Raw genomic sequence first — 19,561 nt, 5'->3', positions numbered from 1 at the left:
ATATTTATGACATTTACACTGTCTCGGGATCACATGAACACCATTTGTAGCCTTTCCGGGTGGCATCTGACAAGCAAAGTTAATGCGAGAAGACAGATTCATTTAACAACATCATGATTCACTCAACAACTGCAGTGATTCACTTAACAACTGTGTCAAAAAAGATCGCAAAATGGGGCACAACTCACTTAACAACTATCTTGCTTACCAACAGGTATTTGGGGTTTCATTGTGGTTGTAAGTTGAGGACTACCTGTAGTGAGTGAAAAATATTCATTTTCCCCCCAACATTACCATTATTTGATGCAGCATATCTTACCACTCAATTGTCCAAACAGATTGTGATATATCCACTTACCTTGAAGAAGAATCCACAGCACACTTTCTGGTCATCCTCTGGTTGTTCTTTGTCACTCTCACCCTCTGATTTTTCAACTGAGTCTTCTGACTTCTCTGGTGGCTTCAAATCTGTGAGAGAAACTTCTGTGAGGCTAACAGTCTTAGATGCAGGTGGGGGCAACACTGGTGGACTTAAAGGTTCTTCGTTTGGAGTAAGGCAGACAATTTCTGTAATGGGCTGTGACAATACTTCAGAAACCGTGGATTCCAGAGGTTTGATCTGTTCTTCTTCTGATTTTTGCTCAACTTTCCCTTCAATTTCTTGCTTCTCGCCATCCTTTTCACCTGCTTCTTTCTCGTCAGCAACCTCTTCAGTTGTGTTTTTAAAATCATTTGGAGGGTTCTTTTCACCATCATCCCCAAAACAAACAAAAGATCTAGTCTGAACCTGGCTTGGAGAAAATCTTCTCAACCGTGGGAGGCTATCAACAGACCGCGGGGCAATCAAAGTGCGATTCAAAGGTGTAATTTTCAGTTCATTTGGCCTTGGAGTCCTTTGTATTTTACCTGGGAGAGACGAATTCTTCCTAGAAGATGTCTGTGGGGATTGGTAGGAAGGCCGAGGCGTTTCTACTGAAAATGGGACAACAGGAGATGATGATCCGCTAAGCCTCGCCGAAGGCTTCAATTCCCGAATTTGTTTTTGAGGAGGAGGTTGAGGAGGTGAAATAATCCATGCTTGCTGTTCCCTCATCTGCAGTAGCATCTCTTGCTGAAGTGACAGGCGTTGCATTTCCTGTTGCAGGAAATGTAGAGAAGAGTTGAGCTTCTCAATGGATTTTGTATATTCTAAAAGGTCACCTTCATTTAAATTCTCTTCAGAAGGACTTACCAAATTAGACTGCTTCTCAGCATCGCCTGGAGTGTTTGGCGGCTTCAGCCACATCGTTGAGGGAGTTTCAGTGCTTACTTTCAGGGCCTCAGAAGTCTTGTTCAGTTGTTCACCCGGCTTTTGGTTTTCTTTTTCTTTCACCCCATTGTTGTCAGTGAACACTTTCTCACCCTCTGCTCCAGCTGCTTCTTCCCGAAGTGGGGAAATCCCATCATTTTTCTTTTTCACAACATTAAGGAATGCTGTTCTTCCCATTTTTTGTCTCTGTTTTGTGAACGCTGCCTCAACCTTCTTCTTCTGGGCTTCAATTGCTCGCCTCTTCTCTTCCAGTTTCATCTTCAGTTGCACCATTTCAGAAGCTAGCAACTGTGTTGTGTCCCTTCCCTGAGGGAGAGGGGATTCCTCTGGGATTTGAGCCCAAGAAACAATGTGTGGAATGTTCATCTCCGAACCTTCGGGAGTGGTTTTCTGAGAACTGCTTCCACTGCTTCTGCTGTCGGTATGATTCATCTTTTTAAATTTCTGCTCTGCAAAGCTGGTCATTCTAACTCCTGAACTTGAAGATGGACTACTGCCAGCTTGAGATTTAGTACTTATTGAGCTTGGACAAGGACTCAGTTGCTCCTTATAGTTGATGCCTCTGCTGTCAGATTCATGCGGAAAGCGAGATGATTCTTCCAGATCAGAATCCAGGCTGACTGTATAATCCCTTAAAGTAGAATCTTCATCCATAGTCTCTGGAATGTCTGATGGGACATGTATTCCAGTGTCTACTTCTGTGTTATCAGTAACAGGACTGAGGGCACCTTTTGTATCTGCGATAATATCAGGGCTACTTTGATTAGGTGTCATGTTTGAGTTTAGGATGCTCATCTCTTTGTTGTGAAGGAAAAACCCATTTGTAAATTGTCCTGGTGGAGTAATGTGAGCAGATTTCTCATTATGATGGATAATGTGCAAAGCCTGTTCAATGCTGGGTGTCTCAATTTGATTGCCAAATTCATCAGTAGCCAACCTGTTTTGCAATGCTCCATTTGGTAAGGTGTATGTGTTAACCTGGTTGGCATTTCTTTGATTGCTGTCTGCTTCTAGATCACTGCAAAATTCTACATCTTTTTCTGCTTCAGAATCTTCACTGTCCTCTTCATCATCCAGAGGCTTAAAAGATATATTCCTTTTGATGTGTCTGGGCATGTGGTTAGTATTATGTACAAGACCTTCATTACTAATAGATCTCGTAATTCCTCTGTTTGGAGGTGTCATATGGATGCTGTCTTTATCAAAAGAAATGTCAAATGAAACCCCATGGACCGAAGACCTAGAAGGGATTTTAAAATTAAGAAGTCTTAGAATAACCAATGCAATATTGAAGTTTAAAAATTCCAATAAGTTAGAATTAAAGAATATTCTTTATGCTATCTTCAAACCTATATGACAAGATATAACCTCAACCCTATATTCAAGATATGACTATTAAATGTCACTGAAGATAAGCAGTGGTTATCTGCAAGGATGACACTTCAAAAATGGCATGCAAAAAATGATTAAATAATGACTTAATTCATTATATAAGGCAATTAAGTCCCAAGAAGCAAAGATCTTACCTTTTTTCTTTGGGCCACGTCCCTACATATCCATCCACGTAGGACATAGACGTCGATCTTTTAATGCCCCCTTTTAAAGTCAATATAGAATGCAATATAAGAATAATTCTTTGGAAAGTTTTAAAAAGAAAATGTAAACAGAAAGCAACAACTGAATTGGCTTAAGAAGTTGAAATGAATTTTTGGCATTGATTTATAAAGCAAGCTACCGGTACGGACATTAAATATGCATTCGTAATACGGCAATTCTAGGCCAGGAGCAAGGAAAAGGTGGCACATCAGCTGCAGGCAGCTTGGCAAAACATCTGATGAGACCTGCAAAGTTGTTTTGATTACCCAACCTTGTCTTTTCACACATCCTCTTCTGCAGCCTCCCTTCACTGCTTTCATAAACCACCACTTGTCTACCCTACTAAAGGCTTCAGTGTCTCTCTATGCCCTTAAAAAAATAATGATTTAAAATCCTGCATTTTGCTGTCTGTCTTGTCTGTCTGTCTAATCTATCTATCTATCTATCTATCTATCTATCTATCTATCTATCTATCTATCTATCTATCTATCTTCTTCATCTTCATCATCATCAAGAATTAGGACAACGATATAGAATACAAGACCTGAACTAATAAATAAAATTAAAAGTAAAGTTATATAAAAAAAGGCCCAGATGCTTTTGGAGTAAAGCCCTCAACATGTAAGTTGTACAAGTAGTTCTCGATCTATGGCCACAATTGAGCCCGAAACATCTGTTGCTAAGCAAGACAGTTGTTAAGTGAGTTTGCCCCATTTTACGATCTTTCTTGCCACCATTGTTAAGTGAATCACTGCAGTTGTTAAGTTAGTAACATGGTCGTTAAGTGAATCTGGCTTCCCCATTGACTTTGCTTGTCAGTTGCCAAACATACGAATTTTGATCACGTGACCAATCTTATATATGCATGTTTCGTGTGTGTATAGGGTTGGGAGTGTTCTCATTTTCGATAATGATTGAAATGGCCTAGAACTGCATACTGAACTGGGTATCAAACTTGGAATGGCAAAACAGATTCTACTTTAGCCATAAAATTGTTGGAAAGATACTGGGCCAATGAAGGACTGTAACCTAACATTTCTTTGGCAAATAATTGAGAGTGGCCGAGAGAACGTCATCTGTACCCTTTTTTTTAAAAGAAAAAGAAATAAAACAAGAATTTTAATACAGATAGGCCTTGACTTACAACAGTTCATTTAGTGACTGTTCAAGGTTTCAATGGCTCTGACAAGAGTGACTTATGACCGTTTTTCACACTTACAACCATTGCAGCAACCCTATGATCACTTGGCAATTGACTCATATTTATGATGGTCGCAGTGCCCCCGGGATCATCTTCTGCGGACTTCTGACAAGCAAAGTCAATGGGGGAAGCCAGATTCACTTAACAACCAAGTTACTAACTTAACAACTGCAGTGATTTACTTAACAACTTTGGCAAGAGAGGTTGTATGCAAAATGTGGCAAAAATTCACTTAAATGTTTCACTTGGCAACAGAAATTTTGGGCTCACTTGTGCTTGCATGTTGAGGACTGCCTGTAATTCTAAGTCATGCATGAAGACTATGTGTGATTCTAAGAAACAGATTCTCTTTTGAGGAATGATGAAATAGCAGAATATGAATAGCCTAAAATCCAGTCATTCAGTTACATGTTGATACCTGGGACTGATGAGTAAGGTTGTTGCTGCGTGAGCCCTGGAGGAGGAATCTGATGAGATGGTATAAAAGTTGAAGTCCCCACACTGAAAAATGAGAAAACCCAACCCTTGTTAGTTTTCTGTTTGGGTGTCTGTCTTCTGTCTGTCTGTTTGTCACTTGAAAAACATGCAGACCTGAGCAGACTGTTAAGAAGCAATCCTGCATTATTTGTTTATTATTCTTCCTTACACAATGCTTCAATGGCAACCAATTCTAGAAAATATACATTCCATATGAGTCACAAAAATTAAAACACTGAATAACAAGATCATAAATTGTTAATACTGTCCAGCTAGGGAAACATATTCAAAACTAGAAAGGAGCAATATCTACTTTGGTGCTCCAATGGCCTACTTAATGAATAAGAAGTCAGGAGGATTATTTTTCCATATTAAAAAAAAAAAAATCAGTAAAATCTTTGCCCCTTGAGAAAGTGCACAGTATTACTTTAATTGCTATGTTAATTGATATGCATACTTTGTTTAATTCAATGAACTGAAGATCATTTTCTGATCATATAGAACCATCACACCCAAGAAAGCTGTTATCTTCCCTACAATAGCACATACTTTTCAAATACCATCTATGTTGCAAATATTATGACATTTTAAGCCTTTTCTATGTGTTTCTATAGCTAGGTTTCTAGAGCCAATATTTCAATTAATAAATCAAGGCAGTATCTATAGGATATCCCTCACTTTTAAGCTTTGTAAGACTTAGTGACTGGCCTAACGTTTCAAGGGAACTGCAAAATGAAGTAGAGACCTGAATGTAAGCTCCTTTGTTTTAGCCTAATCATTCTAATTAGTATATCATCTTGCTTCCTAGATAAATCATAAAGTAAGATGGACAGAAATATAGTTTCAGATTCTCACAACCCTGGTTAACATTTTGTGAGACATGAAAAACTATTCAATATGATATGTGGCAGGACAGAATGTCTTTTGCATCTCAGGCAGCAATTATGCTTTCCAGAATATATATAAAATTAAATAACTTCTACTAATGATCAAAAGCAAGCCCCTCAGACACTTAACAAGCTTTTCGTATTCTAGAAGGAACACTACTGATTTAAGCTAGAACAAATTCTTAATTAATCAGAATTGGAGTGACACTGAAATTCAATAAATCACTGGTTTTGAAAGTGAACCTTGGAAACTCTTGGGTCTTGTTTAGAAGCTTAATGAAGTATTGTTTGCAAGACAATCAGCATAAGTCAGCTCCTAGACCGGGGTCTGCAACCTTGAGAACTTTAAGACTTGAGGACTTCAGTTTCCAGAATTCCTGGCTGAGGAATTCTGGGAGTTGAAGTCCACAATTCTTAAAGTTCTCAAGGTTGCAGACCCCCGTCCTAGATGATATAGCAATCTTCTGTTTTGGCATTTTAATGACTAATATATTGTACGTACATCCTATAGCATAAGCATTTAAGTGCTATCTCCTTAATATGTCGACACCAGCATTTTGCATGCCTTTAGTTTTGGCACTTTATTTTTTAACATACTACAAAGGCCTTTTTTACATCAATGAGAGAGCATAGCAAGATTCATCTCCTTTTCTAGGATCCTCCAAAGAGCAAAGCATCCATTTTTCACAGTTCATTGAGAGAAGGAGAAAGGAAAACAGGAGAAGAAAAAAGATTGAGAGACATGCTCAACTGGGCTGATACCTGCTTATAAGATCAGAACCATGCAAAACACCTGGGTAACTTCTTTGATTGGCATTTTTAGGAGGAACAGAAGATGCTTCCTTTGAAGGTTCAGCTGCACAGAAGATAAATATTTCACACATTAAGGTTGTAGAAATGAAGACGAAGACAAAACTTCAATTGATCCAGCATGTACCTGTTAGGGAGTTCATCTCATGTAGCTGTCTATCTTACTTTGCCATCAATTACATTTAGGAGCTCATGGAAATATTAATGTTGAAGTCAATGGGAAAGCTTTTTTTCAGCTGGAAGTTCTGTATTAAACCTGAAGCATGGCAATGGACAGAGCTGCAAAATTTGCTCCAGGATGCAAGTCAACTTGCTAGAATGTTAGGTTCATCCCAACCTTATCCTACATTTGATATAGAAACTTTTTCCTGACAATGAAGGATGATCAGCTAGTTGACAGAAAAAAGAAGTCCAATCTGCTAATGTGGTCCACCCTTTCCATCCAAGTTTCTATCAATCAAACAGACAGGCAGCTCATTGCTATCCAGGGGAACCAGTATGGGAAAGCAATTAAGATGACGGATTACAAGTGGGCAAACTGAGGCTGTAGTGTTCTCTTAGGCATGGAAGCCTAAGGTGATGCTGGGCCAAGTATTCCTTCTCAGTCCTAATAATCGGATTAGGTTCTGTAATGAAAGGACTGAAAAATACAACTCCCTGTTGCATCATGGATTGATAGCTTAATTATGTGAACTGAAGGAATGCAGTTCACAAACAAGCAGATCCTGAAACCAAGCAGGAGAAATGCTAGAAACAACAAGAGTTCTTTGAATGCTGTTAATTGAAGTTCTACTTTAGTGAGCAAAAGGACATAATATAAATTATAGGGCTGTACAGAGATATGGAGGCAAAGGAACAGTGTGGTCCCTTAAAGCAGGGCTTTTCAACCTTTTCACCCATTGTACCACTTTTAGGATATGGCAATATCTGAGTACCACCAGTCGCCTAGCAAGATGTCAAAAACCTGATGACCAAAAAAAAAAAAAAAAAAAAAAAAGAACAGGAAAAAAGTTATAAAGTACAGGTAGTCCTCGACTTACAACAGTTCGCTTAGTGACTGTTCGAAGTTACAATGGCACTGAAAAAAGTGCCAAGCAAGATACATGCCTGCCCGCCTGGCGGCACTCTTCCTCCTGTCTGAGGTTTCCATTGTTATGAGAATTTCTGTTGAGGATTGGCAGTGGGGGTGGGGTGGGGTGTGTTTGGTTTTTATTCACCCTGTCTGCTGGGTGGTTGCAGCAGGTTTTGGTCACGTCACATGACCTTGGGACACTGTGACGGTCATAAATATGAATCAGTTGTTAAGTATCTGAATGTAAATCACAAGACCCTGGAGATGCTGCAACATTCCAGCTGATCGGCGCTTCTTCTGGGCTCAGCAGAAGCACCAGGATCAGTGCTGCTTTCCAGCTGATCGGTGCTTCTTCAGGGCTTAGCAGAAGTGCCAGGATCAGCGCCAAGCTCCAGCTGAAGCCTGGCGCTGATCCTGGCACTTCTGCTGAGCCTTGACAGCCCTGCAGCTCTAGTCATCTCTCACTCAGACTTGTGCGGTGCTGCCACCGGTTCAGCTTATTCCCCTCCCCCGCTACCACTTTTCTAGGATGGTCGCGTACCACCTGCCAGGTGCCAATGTACAACAGATGGTACCCATACCACTGGTTGAAAAGCCTTGCCTTAAAGCACTGAAGTTGCACGAACCAAGACACGATGAGATGCACAACTGAACTCACAAAGCTTTCTTTACTAAGTTACATTTTTGTTCTACACAATCTATTACTATATGCCTTGGTAGTACTCCTGCTTCAATTCCTACCAAGTGTTCCTGACCACTTAAAAAGACAAGGGTGTGGGTAGGGAATGGGAGGTGCCAGGATTCAACCTGGAATATTCTACTCGAAGAACACATCAGCTACCACTGAATCTCTTGTTGTTTGACATAATATAAAACAGGAACTCGGTAAGTTATTTTCCCATGTCTTTCACCACTTCAGATATATGTTCGGCGTTAAACAACAGATGCTGAACAGAAGATCACAGAAACTAAATAATAATAATAATCACCTTGAGGATGACCTACATCTCGAGGCTGGACAAATGATGGCTTCACCACTTCAAACCACCAGAACAGCTCTGCCATGAACACTAAATAATTACTCTGTAAATAAAAGATACTAGTGTTAATATGTAAGTTCTGAAGACAGGAATTCATGGAACCCAGGTTCTCCACCATTATAACTTTATACTGAGAGATTTTGAGTAAAAGGTGTTACACATTTGACATGATAGCTATAATGGCAAACTTTAAATCAGATGTAAATCATCTGCTATCATTCAGATTATTTTAGACCACTGTTTCTCAGCCTCAACAACTTTAAGATATGTGGACTTCAACTCCCAAAATTCCCCAATATAAGATTTTCTTAATCCCACACTGGATGAAATTAATGACAGCTGAAGTTCAAAACATATGAAGTGCAGCACGCTGTATAACCTTCAGTTAAACCTATTAACATGACAGAAGAAGCGAACAAAAAGAAATATCAGTATTCGCACACATTTGCAATGATGAAGTTATTTACTACAAAATCCACATAATCCTTAACTTAATCTGTAATTATCCAGACATTCCTTCCTGATTACCAGAGTTCTAGACAGAGCAAAGGTTTTAATCAAAAGAGGAATAACAATAAGCCGAAGAGAGTGATGGGATCAGTTCTGTTGTAATGTTTGAAATCCAGGGTCAGATTTTCCACAAGGAAAAAAGAATTACTGAAAAAATTAGATTCCTGTTCGCATGAATTTATGGAAGTTTGCCTTCACTGAAAACACATGATTTAAATCATATCTATCAATTGATTTCCATTTGCTGTTTCAGGAATGCAGAGATTTTGAAAGTCATTATATAGGATTTACTCACTTATTTTGAACCTTGAATCATGGCCACATTTCAGGTTGTGGCCATACTACAAAAGGGCTGTGTATCCTCCACATTTGGAAGAAACAATTCAAACCTTGTATAAACACTTCTCCGCTCTTCAATAAAGTAGCCTGACTTTTTACAGGCTTTCCGGTGAGTCTAAAAAAAATTGTAGCTGAAAAAGAATCAAATTATGACTCAGTTCCTTAAAACAGCTGTATAATTTTATCAAGTTTCTAGAAAAGCCTGAAAGAAGATCAGCTGTTCTACTGAGCAGCATAAAGATGTTCTGATCATGTTGAGTTGAAAACACTTCTGAATCATTTTTGAAACATATGCAGCTGTACAAAATAACTTCTGATTATTACTTTTATCACATAGATAAATGGATACACTTATGCTCTCAAGGCAGTGATAAAAGTAGAGCAAAACGTTACTTGGCAAGTATCACGTGAACCTGTCAGGTGAAGCTAATCTGTCTCTATTTCTCTCTTCTTCTTTACTTGTGCATATTTTGCTAGGAAACTACCAAACAAAAATATTCAGATTGAAGAATTAAATGTATCTACAGTACATTCATTCAGTAACAATTTGAAATTATGATATTGCTGAACAAATAGTACTTATGACCAGTCCTTGATGTTCTGGCTGCTGCAGTGTGTCTACAATCATGTGATCTTGAACCTCTTGCAATTATGATGTTGTAGAATCCCACAATCACGTTATTCCATTAGCAACTTTATTTGCTGGCTTCCTACAAGCAAAGTCAATGGGAAAGCCAGCAGGAGGATGCAAATAGAGTGATGTCATCCTTAATGATAGTGCAGGATTTGCTTAAGAGCGGCAATCAGAAGTGTCATTGCTAAGCAGTATGTTTACATGACATTGCACCTTTACGATTGTGTCACCGACAGAAATCTCAGTCCCAATCGCCATTGTTAACCAAAAACTACCTATACACTCACAAGTTCACACAAAATTCCTGTGAATCTATCTGTATATTCTTCTTAACAGATCCTGGGCATTTTGCCTCATTCTTTTATTGCATGTTAAGTCCTGTTGCTGGGACACTTCAGTGGCCTTTCTGAGGAGACCCATTTGAGTAAGCTTATCTAGATCCATTATTAGCTAGCAAAACTAACAGTGTCAGTACTGAAATAGTAACAAAACCAAATTTCGTTCAAGAACAATTACTAAAAATCAAAATGAAAGAGATCACTCCCCAATTTATATATTCCATATATTCATATTTTTCAAACCACATGAAACTATAATTAAGTTTCCCCAAAGTTTTAGAGATAATTCTCCTTCCACTTATGGCACCGAGTAATATGTTCGCTGTAGGTGCTAGACATCATGATGATGATGATTTTTTTAATAATTAGTTTTGCTTTCCTGAATTTGCACACATCAGCACAGGATTTTTTTAAAAAACCCATGTACAGACTCATATAACTGAACAGAGTCATAACACCTATCCTACTATTCCCTTTCAAAATAAGCATGTCTATCAAAACAAAAAGAAATAAGAAATAGTAAAACTAAAAAGTTAAAGTCACGAATAAGGAAGAAAAATGGGATCTTGCTAAACCATTCACGAAAACTTTCCATAGCCTTTTGTTCTTGTAAGCCGTCTCTGCTTTATCATAGCCACGTACTGCTTCACGCACTGCTTTTTGTTTTTAAAATCTCTTTCTTGATGAAGACCTCATTGACTCAAACTACAGTTTTTTTGGTCTTCCCCTTTTTCATTCATTCCTCATACATTTGTTTTGAAAATAAATCGTTCTTCATTTTCAATGCACTTTTATCATACTGCTCACTGAGTTTTATCATCAATACACTCATAATACCTTTCTTCCAAATGTCAGGCATGTCCAGATGCAGCCTTCACACAAACATTAAACAAATTGCACAACCATTATTTATTTATTTAATTAGATAAGCAAGCCTCATCTATATAACATTTTTCTAGGGACACATAGATTCCCTATAATTTTCAACATTTTCACAGTGCATCACTCTTATTTTTTACATTAACATTATCAGAAGTTCCTTGTTTAGCTCTCTTCACCCATTTCCAAAACATTTTATTTCCATCAAAATAATTCTGCATTTTTAAATGCTTGTTCTAATTGTAATGGTCCCTTACTCTTTGACTATATTCTCTGAAATTACAGTATTGTTCTGTCTATACCTTATGCAATATTTTTCTATCTTCTTAACATTTTCAATAATTGTTCTCTTATATGCATTTACTGTCTCATTCTTTTCATTCTTCTTAGTGTAATTCCCATATTTCTCAAGCACTTTATAACATTGACTTTGTTCTAGCAGTTTCCACATAGTCTTTCCTAACATTCTATACATCTTATTTGGAGAGTCAATTATCTTTGAATATTTTTTCATACAGAACTAGTCACTTGTTGGAAATGGTATAGGTTCTCCTGCTTGAGCAGGGGGGGGGCTGGACTGGAAGACTTCCAAGGTCCCTTCCAGCTCTATTCTATTCTATTTTTTTCTACAGTCAATATACTTTTATCTTCATTTCTTTAACTGCTTTTCTTTCCTTCTGTGACCATTTTCCCTAAGATTTATTCCTGACATAAATAATAGGTTATACTACATTTATCAACCCTGTTGCTTTTCATCAATATGCTGGTCAGGGTGTAAGGCAAGAAAAAAAGAGGTCAATAGCAAATGAGGTATTTAGATGCAATAATGGAAACTACGGGAATTCTCCTGAAAGAATTCTGCAAGGTCATGAGAAATAGGGTACTTTGAAGCATTTATCTAAACATATTCCGGTTTGTCTACAGATGTATAAATCTTTTGCATTTTATCTAAACATAGTATCATCTTTGCACTCTTCTCATTCATCATATACAATTAAATAAATCATATATTAAGGTTTATATTAATTTGATGCCTTGTATATAAAAGTATAAAAGTTGAAACTAATAGACCTTTTTCTTAACAGATGCTTACCAAATAGTTACCATTCTCCTTCCTTCTTGGGTGTCTGATAATGTAATTGCTTTTTCCATACTCTCATCCTATTTCCCCTTATCTGTTTATGTTCTCTTATAAAATATTTCTTCTATGGACTGCTACATAGAAAAAGTCATCTCTGATAGTGGAATGCAACATAAAACTACCATCAACAACCTAGATGACTCTGGTTCTTACTGTCAGACATATAACTTAGCTCTTCCATTCATAACTAATTTTATGTTTTCATTTCCACACAACTATCCATCAACTCCACTCGACAAGATCAGACCATCTTTATTCGGATATATTGTATTTCTTCCTCTTTCTTTTAGTTTCACACCATATCTATTTTCTTTCATTTCATTCATTATTTCATTATAGTTTATTCCTACATTTCCAGCTGCAATCTTCTACTCCTACATTTCCAGCTGCAAGAGGGCAGGACAAGAAACAATGGTTAGAAACTGATCAGAGAGAAGCAACCTGGAATTAAGGAGAAACTTCCTAACAGTGAGGACAATTAACCAGTGAAACAGCTTGCCCCCAGAAATTGTGGGCATCGCTGGAGGTTTTTAAGAAGAGATGAGACAGTGACTTGTCTGAAATGGTATTGGTTCTCCGGCTTGAGCAGGGGGCTGGACTAGAAGACCTCCAAGGTTCTATTCTATTCTATTCTATTCTATTCTATTCTATTCTATTCTATTCTATTCTATTCTATTCTATTCTATTCTTTCATGGTTGTCACCATATGGCTTCACACTCCCCACTTATACCACAGTTTTGGTTACATGTGTCTTTGTAGTAACATGTGTAAAGGAGGTATAGACTAGGTTACCAGTCTTGTTGTACTTGTGTCACATACAGCATTCCATCATAATGGATGGACAATCCTGGCAAGCTTTGGCATATTTTAGTTAGCCTGTTATATACACAAATAAAGCCAGGTTTTATCCAATCATGCTCAAGGTATCTATGCAGGCTAGGCTCTCTAATTAAGAGATTACCTTCCAAGCCACATATTCTTGCCTGCATCCCAGCAACTTGGGAATACACCCATGTCTTAACATACATCCAGAATGCCTATGATAACCTGACAATTACACATATTGTTCAGCACTGAAAAAAATCATTGGCTTACCTCTAATAATTCTATATAGGACTTAATAGGCTAAATCTAAATGAGGCCTTTGCTCAGACTTATTTATTCATATCTGTCTTTGTGACCTAACAGAATACTACATAGGAGTTTCAGATTTACCATTGTCTATGTTCTTATAGTGTTAAGCTTTAATGTGGTAATGGGTTTGCTGAAGAAACCACAATGGCCTGATTTGCACATAATGACAAGCTGCAATGAGTGAATTCATTTGTCATAATATCAAAAAGAAACCATATTATGGTTTACTGTAATTGTGAACCCAGTCTGTGTTTTCTATTTCATCCAATTTAAGGGGAAAAAAAATCCAGTTTCCTGTATTTTAAACCAACTTCAAGTTGAAGCTTAGGAGCTCAGCATATTCCAAAACTGATAATGATGATTTCCAATTCAAGTAAAAGAAAACTATGATTAGGGACTTTCTGATTTAGTAATAGTTTTTATCAAGGGACAAATGAAGAGGAAAAAGTGGTTAAGTAGCAACATGATCATTCAAATGCAGTGAGTGTCTCCCTTAGCTGAAAACAAGCATCCAGTTGCCATAGTTATCAACCTTCAAATAGCATTGGAAGAGGGGAAAAAATATACTGCCTTTCTATTCAGCACAATATAGAAAGTGAATGGAAACATCCTGAAATTTTACCATTCAAGGGAAAAAAGGATCATTACAAGTTTTTTTCTTTGCTAAAAATGCATTATGTTGAACTTGTGTTTCATATAAAATAGGCAGAGACTCACTCAAGATGTTTGCATAAATCTAGTAGAATCTTTAATTTGCTTATAGATATATCAGATTTAAAAGCAGCTTGTGATGTAAGGATCCGGGTGGGAAAGTTGCTTCAGAAATCCTATCCATATTGTTTATTAATAAGACCACTTATTTATAGCTAAAAATCATATTTCAAAAACATATTTCAAAAAAAATTAGCATTTTTAATCAAGCTTCTAGATTTCCTTTTTAAACATATTCTAACTTTAGTTATTGCTGTTACATTTGAAAGTCTGTTGCTTCACCAAAAATGATATCATTGGCACTGAAAAAAATAACAATTCCTTTATTCCATTAAAATACTGAGATACTGAGGTGATTTCTCCTACTTCAAAAAAAAAAAAGAAAAAAAAGAAAGGAGAGCAAGAGTAAAGAAACATAAAAAACAACATACTACTTAAAATATATATCCCTCCTAAGTTAATATATATTTATTTCCTAAATTTCTTATTCTTTTTAACCATAATTAAAAATATGTTTAATCTTTAAGCATTCCATTTAATACATTTAGTCATCTAGTCCTTTAATACTTACTCAAAACATTTTTATCCATTATAATTTTCTTAAATTCAATCACATTTAAGTGTCTAAAACATTTCCTTTATCTAAGTCATTTCAACTTTTTTATATTACTCATATCAAGAAAGAGAACAAAAAAGGGAAAAAAGCATACTATATTATTTAGGGAATTCATCTCTCTGACATATATATTCCAAAACTTTTCTATTTCTTTAACCATATTCAAACAAATGTTTCTTTTTTAAATATTCTCTCTGGTAAATCCCATCATCTATTTTCTTGATTTCCACTTCAGTCTTTTTCCTTTGCTCAGTAGCTTTCTTAATCAATGTATTTTGCTGAATCAAAAAGTTTTTCCGTCTGTTCGTAAATGTTGCTGTAGATATAAAAAGTAAATCAGGTGAAGTGTCTTTGTATGGGACTTCTGCTTTTCCACGTTTGTTGAAAATCTTTTTCTTTTTTTTTTCTCTCCGCTTCTCTTATCATTTCCTTTCTCTCCGATGTTCCTGACATCTCTACAGTCCATTTTATCCAATCTGTTTTCTTGTCCTCAGATTTATTTTGTAGTCTTAAGGGATAAGTTGTTTTTTCTAATTCTTGTGAATTTTTTTCCACTAGGATTTCCTTGTTTTGTTAAGTTCCATCTTTAAGTCTCTATTGTCAATTCTAGTTCAATTCTAGTTCAAAAAAGATTTTTTTCTGAAATTTATAATTCTCTCTTTGTCTACAGCCTAGATTATTGTCTTTTTTTGTCACAGCTGTTCTTTCTTGTTAAAACATTGAAGGTCACAAACACAGATTAGCTTTTCCCAGGTTTTGCCAAGTCTTATATTAAAGTCATAGCTGTCATAGTCTTCATCCATCACTAGGTGTCAGCAACTATTTGTTTTTCACTTCCATATATTTTGATCCTCCATAAAAAGATTAATTTGCTGCTTCCATTAGTATAAGGGTGGGGTGGAAATTCCCCTCCTCCCCTTTCGGAGGTATTTTGCTTCTTGGGGGATCTTTTCCAGGAAATTAAATGTAGAATAGAAAAGAGAAGATCAAATGCCTCACCCAGTTTCAAACATGCTGTTCACAGTTGTGCTGGTTAGTGCTTTTGGATTTTGGTTGCTAGTAGCTTGGGCTGGTCGATGCAATATGGCCAGCCTTTCTCCTGTCGGGTTAGAAGGCTTTACCCAAGTTGAACGGAATGGCCACCGCCATTCCAAAATCGCTAGAGCACCCATCTTTCTTTGTCTCCTCTCTGGGGCAACTCAGACCCAGGCAAGACAAAATTAGCCACCAGGGTGCGGAGGATCTGCAAGCCCATGACCAGTCGCTACCACGCAAAACCGGATTTTAAATAGGGTTCTTTCAAGATTAATATTTTAGAGAAAGCTGATGCATAGATGAATTTAGGTTATTTTGCAGGGCATGTGTCACAAAGAAAAGGTTGGAAAATTATCCAGTTGCTTCCTCCCTTCGCAAGCAATTAACCCGCAATAAATGAGCATGACCTACTTTATAGTGTATAATAGAAAGCCAAAAAGACTAGGAAGCTTTATTGTGTCTAATTAATTACCATGTGATTTATTTAGGAATGAAGTTTTCAAGTGAGGAAGCAGAAAAACTGAAATTTATTTATAGAGAAGCTTCCCAAGTATTCCTAATAAATGTCTTGTTTGGTTTATCAGAAACTGTATTGAAAAAACATAATTTTTAAAGAATATAGCCTAACAGTTCTTAATTCAAAAAGTACTTGAAGATTACCATATATGCCGGCGTATTAGGCGACCTGGCATATAAGACAACCCCCGTCTTTATCGCCGAGCCGCATTCCTAGAACGTTGTCTTATACGCCGGAAACTACCAGTATTTCCGGCGTATAAGACGACTCGACGTATAAGACGACCCCCGTCTTTGGCGCCAAGTTTAGCGCTTCTGGAAGTCGTCTTATACGCCGGCATATACGGTATATTTATCTTCCAAACCTTTTAATTATTATTTTTTAATTCCTCTGTGGGAATTTAAACTTCTTTCCACAACCTTGATATTTTGGTTGATCATACTAAAGATGGCAAAAATCTAGCTTCATTCAAGGAAACAAGGCTTTTCCACAATGTTTTACACCACAAATTTGTAGCGTAGCTACCAGGTTTGGACTGAATAATTCAGAAGGCCAATCGGTTATCAGAGTTTTCTAAATTTCTCTGCCTCTAGTAACTGTCTGATAGCCCTATCCCCCTAAGGCAGGGGTAGGCAACCTTGGCTCTTTTATGACTCGTGGAGTCATGGCTGGCTCAGGAATTCTGGGAGTTGAAGTCCACGAGTCATAAAAGAGCCAAGGTTGCCTACCCCTGCCCTAAGGAATCATCCAAGGCACATAAAAGAACAGATACACCATCTCATTTATGGTCTTTTTGTTTCTTCATTATCAGCTGTTTATGTTTCCACTTTTAACCCTCTTGCCCTCCCCACCTCTTATAAATCTGCCCACACTTGCTTAAAGACCATATTATAGTATATCAAGAGGTTCAAAGATACTGTATATTTAAATAAGCAATTGATTTTTGGTTGCCATAAGGAAAGAAAGGTAAAATCACGTAGGAGCACAGTATAACTGAAATCAAAGGACAGAAACTATCCACTACATCAAACTGCAAAAGGAGACTCATGTGCTCTGCAGATATGTTGTAATTCATATAACAAGTAGCAGATTCCTCAGTGGAAAAGCAATATAAAACAACAAGCTGAGAATAGCTACGGCAGATTGCAGCTGCAGTGAGGATCAAAACTGTACTGACTCAGCAGAATGCAGGGGAGGCTTATTCACGTTTTAAAAGCAGGTTATGACCTTATATTTAGGTCTTCTGAAGTGCATGCATCTCGCATTCGGTTCAACTGAATTCAGTTTCTTTTGAGCATTAAAATGACTAACCCATGATCCCAAAGTAAAAGGTTTTCAGGCGTTAGGCATTCTACTGGCCTTCACCAACAAGCCAGACTTATTCAAAAATAGCCATTTTAGAATATTAGAATAAGTGATCTCCCTGGGATCACTTAAACTGAAATGCCGGGAGTACAAGATTCCATGGCACAATGGTAGTTGTGTTTCCTTGTCAAAATTCTGGGAGGAAAATCTGGTAACCCTTTCTGTAATGTTTTATTTATTTATTACGTTTATATCCTGCTTTTTCTCTAGCAGCTCAAGACATTTTACAGGTAGATTTTTCTGTATTTCATCCCCACAAAAACAAATTTTGGGAGGTTGGTTTAATCAGTCAGAAAGTTTCTGTGACTGAGGGTAAACGTGAACTTAACTATCTCTATCTTGTTCCTTGTCTAATCCCTTAACTACTACACTACACTAGCTTACTACTTATTTACATATGGGGAATACATTTCTGAAAATTCTGAGACACATTGCAATTGAGTTTTCTCTTAATGAGTGATCCAAAGTCTATGCACTTTTATAATTCAGGATCAGAGCAGAAAACAAGTTAATTTATCAAGTTATATTAATCGGGATTCAGTCATATTTGTGTCCTAACATTAATCTGAGAGAAAATCAAGTTCATTTATCAAGATATATTAAGCAGGATTTAGCTATAGTTTGGCATTTTATCTACATGTATCCCTTACTTCGTTTAGCCTGAATTAAAGGGGTTTTCGTAACATATTCCGTTATTTCTAATTTTGCAGTTTAAATGTCTCATACACATTCACTGTAGTAAGCCAACATGATAATGCTCATTTGTTTAAATGTGCAAGGCTAAGGAAATATTAACAATGGTGAAATTTCAACCAGGCCAGAAAAGCTCTTTACTTTTTAAGGTCTTTAATTTGAAAACCTCACAAAACAATTGCCAGAGATCCCAACCTCAAGCTCAGATTAAACAGATAGAAAATTCTTTATTCAGAAAAAAAACCCCAAATTCTGTGTATAGTTACGGAGACATAGTTCCCCGGAAAGGTACATCAGATTTAATCTTATTTAACTTAATCTTAACTTAACCTTAGTTAAAGAGATTAAGCATCTTTTTGGAATGGAAATCTAAAGGTTATTACAAATAGATAAGTCATTCTAGAAGTGTTTGTTATTTCCAGTCACCTTAATACAGTACAATTATAATGTTGTTTTCAATTAAACAGAAAACTCCTTTTTTGGATTCATGAAAAAGAAAACATATTCAAAAAAGAGGTTGGATGCACATTGGTAGTTCCAGTCATGGTTTCTGAGTAACGTTTCCTCTTCCCCCTTTGAAAAGAAAGGGGGCAAACTGACAGTTTTGAAGACTTAGCCTAATTCCAGATTACATGTTTAAATTGTGATAGCAAACAAGAAGTTTTGATAAACAAAATTAATTCCCTTCAATTAAACACTGAGAAAATTTGTTCCATATTCACAAATATTGAAAGATAATTGATGCAACGCAGAAGAAAGCAGAGTTGGTATGGGAGTGAAAATTTATGCAATCAATAAATCACCACTGGAAAATAAAATATAGGTTATATGGTTTAATTTTTGAAATAGCAAGAGAAGGCAATAGGAGGACCCTGCATACAATTATCCCATCCTGGGGGGAATAAAACAACTACAGCCATCTCGTTTTTGTATTACCTTTACTGAAGGAGCAGCATACAACATATCTTCCAGTGCAAAATGGCAACATTGGTTTAAGTATTCCTGACAAATTTCCTGGATCAATTGCAGATTGTACAAACTGTCAGCCAGTGACATGGTTTCCTTCAAACAGATATCTACATGATGGGGAGAAAAAAAACGATGTGGCTCCACAATTCCCAGTACTGAGAAACCAGAATTCATTTCCGAGATGCTATATAGGATGTTACTTAGTTTGGGTAATGAAACATCTGCAAGAAAACAACTAAGCACATAGAGCACCATGGAATCCCCTTATAGCAATGGTTCTCAACCTG

At 36.8% G+C, this 19,561-nt stretch overlaps 1 protein-coding gene across 2 annotated transcripts in view; it reads right to left on the bottom strand.

Moving 5' to 3' along the window:
* CAMSAP2 (calmodulin regulated spectrin associated protein family member 2) overlaps window positions 1–19,561 on the bottom strand; it is a 75,868-nt gene that overhangs the window by 15,053 nt on the left and 41,254 nt on the right. For both annotated transcript variants that reach the window (XM_039329535.1, XM_039329536.1), the window contains 6 exons: window positions 19,242–19,381; window positions 8,342–8,435; window positions 6,233–6,326; window positions 4,525–4,607; window positions 2,836–2,905; window positions 359–2,549 (listed from right to left, as the gene is read on the bottom strand). In XM_039329535.1, the coding sequence (XP_039185469.1) occupies window positions 359–2,549; window positions 2,836–2,905; window positions 4,525–4,607; window positions 6,233–6,326; window positions 8,342–8,435; window positions 19,242–19,381 (2,672 nt within the window). The remainder of the gene's footprint in view (window positions 1–358; window positions 2,550–2,835; window positions 2,906–4,524; window positions 4,608–6,232; window positions 6,327–8,341; window positions 8,436–19,241; window positions 19,382–19,561) is intronic.

This window comes from Crotalus tigris, unplaced genomic scaffold (genome assembly GCF_016545835.1).
Source record: "Crotalus tigris isolate CLP2741 ecotype Arizona unplaced genomic scaffold, ASM1654583v1 scf7180000024401.5802323, whole genome shotgun sequence".
In the NCBI taxonomy this organism is placed as follows: Eukaryota; Metazoa; Chordata; class Lepidosauria; order Squamata; family Viperidae; genus Crotalus; species Crotalus tigris.
This window is presented reverse-complemented; position numbering and strand designations above follow the sequence as displayed.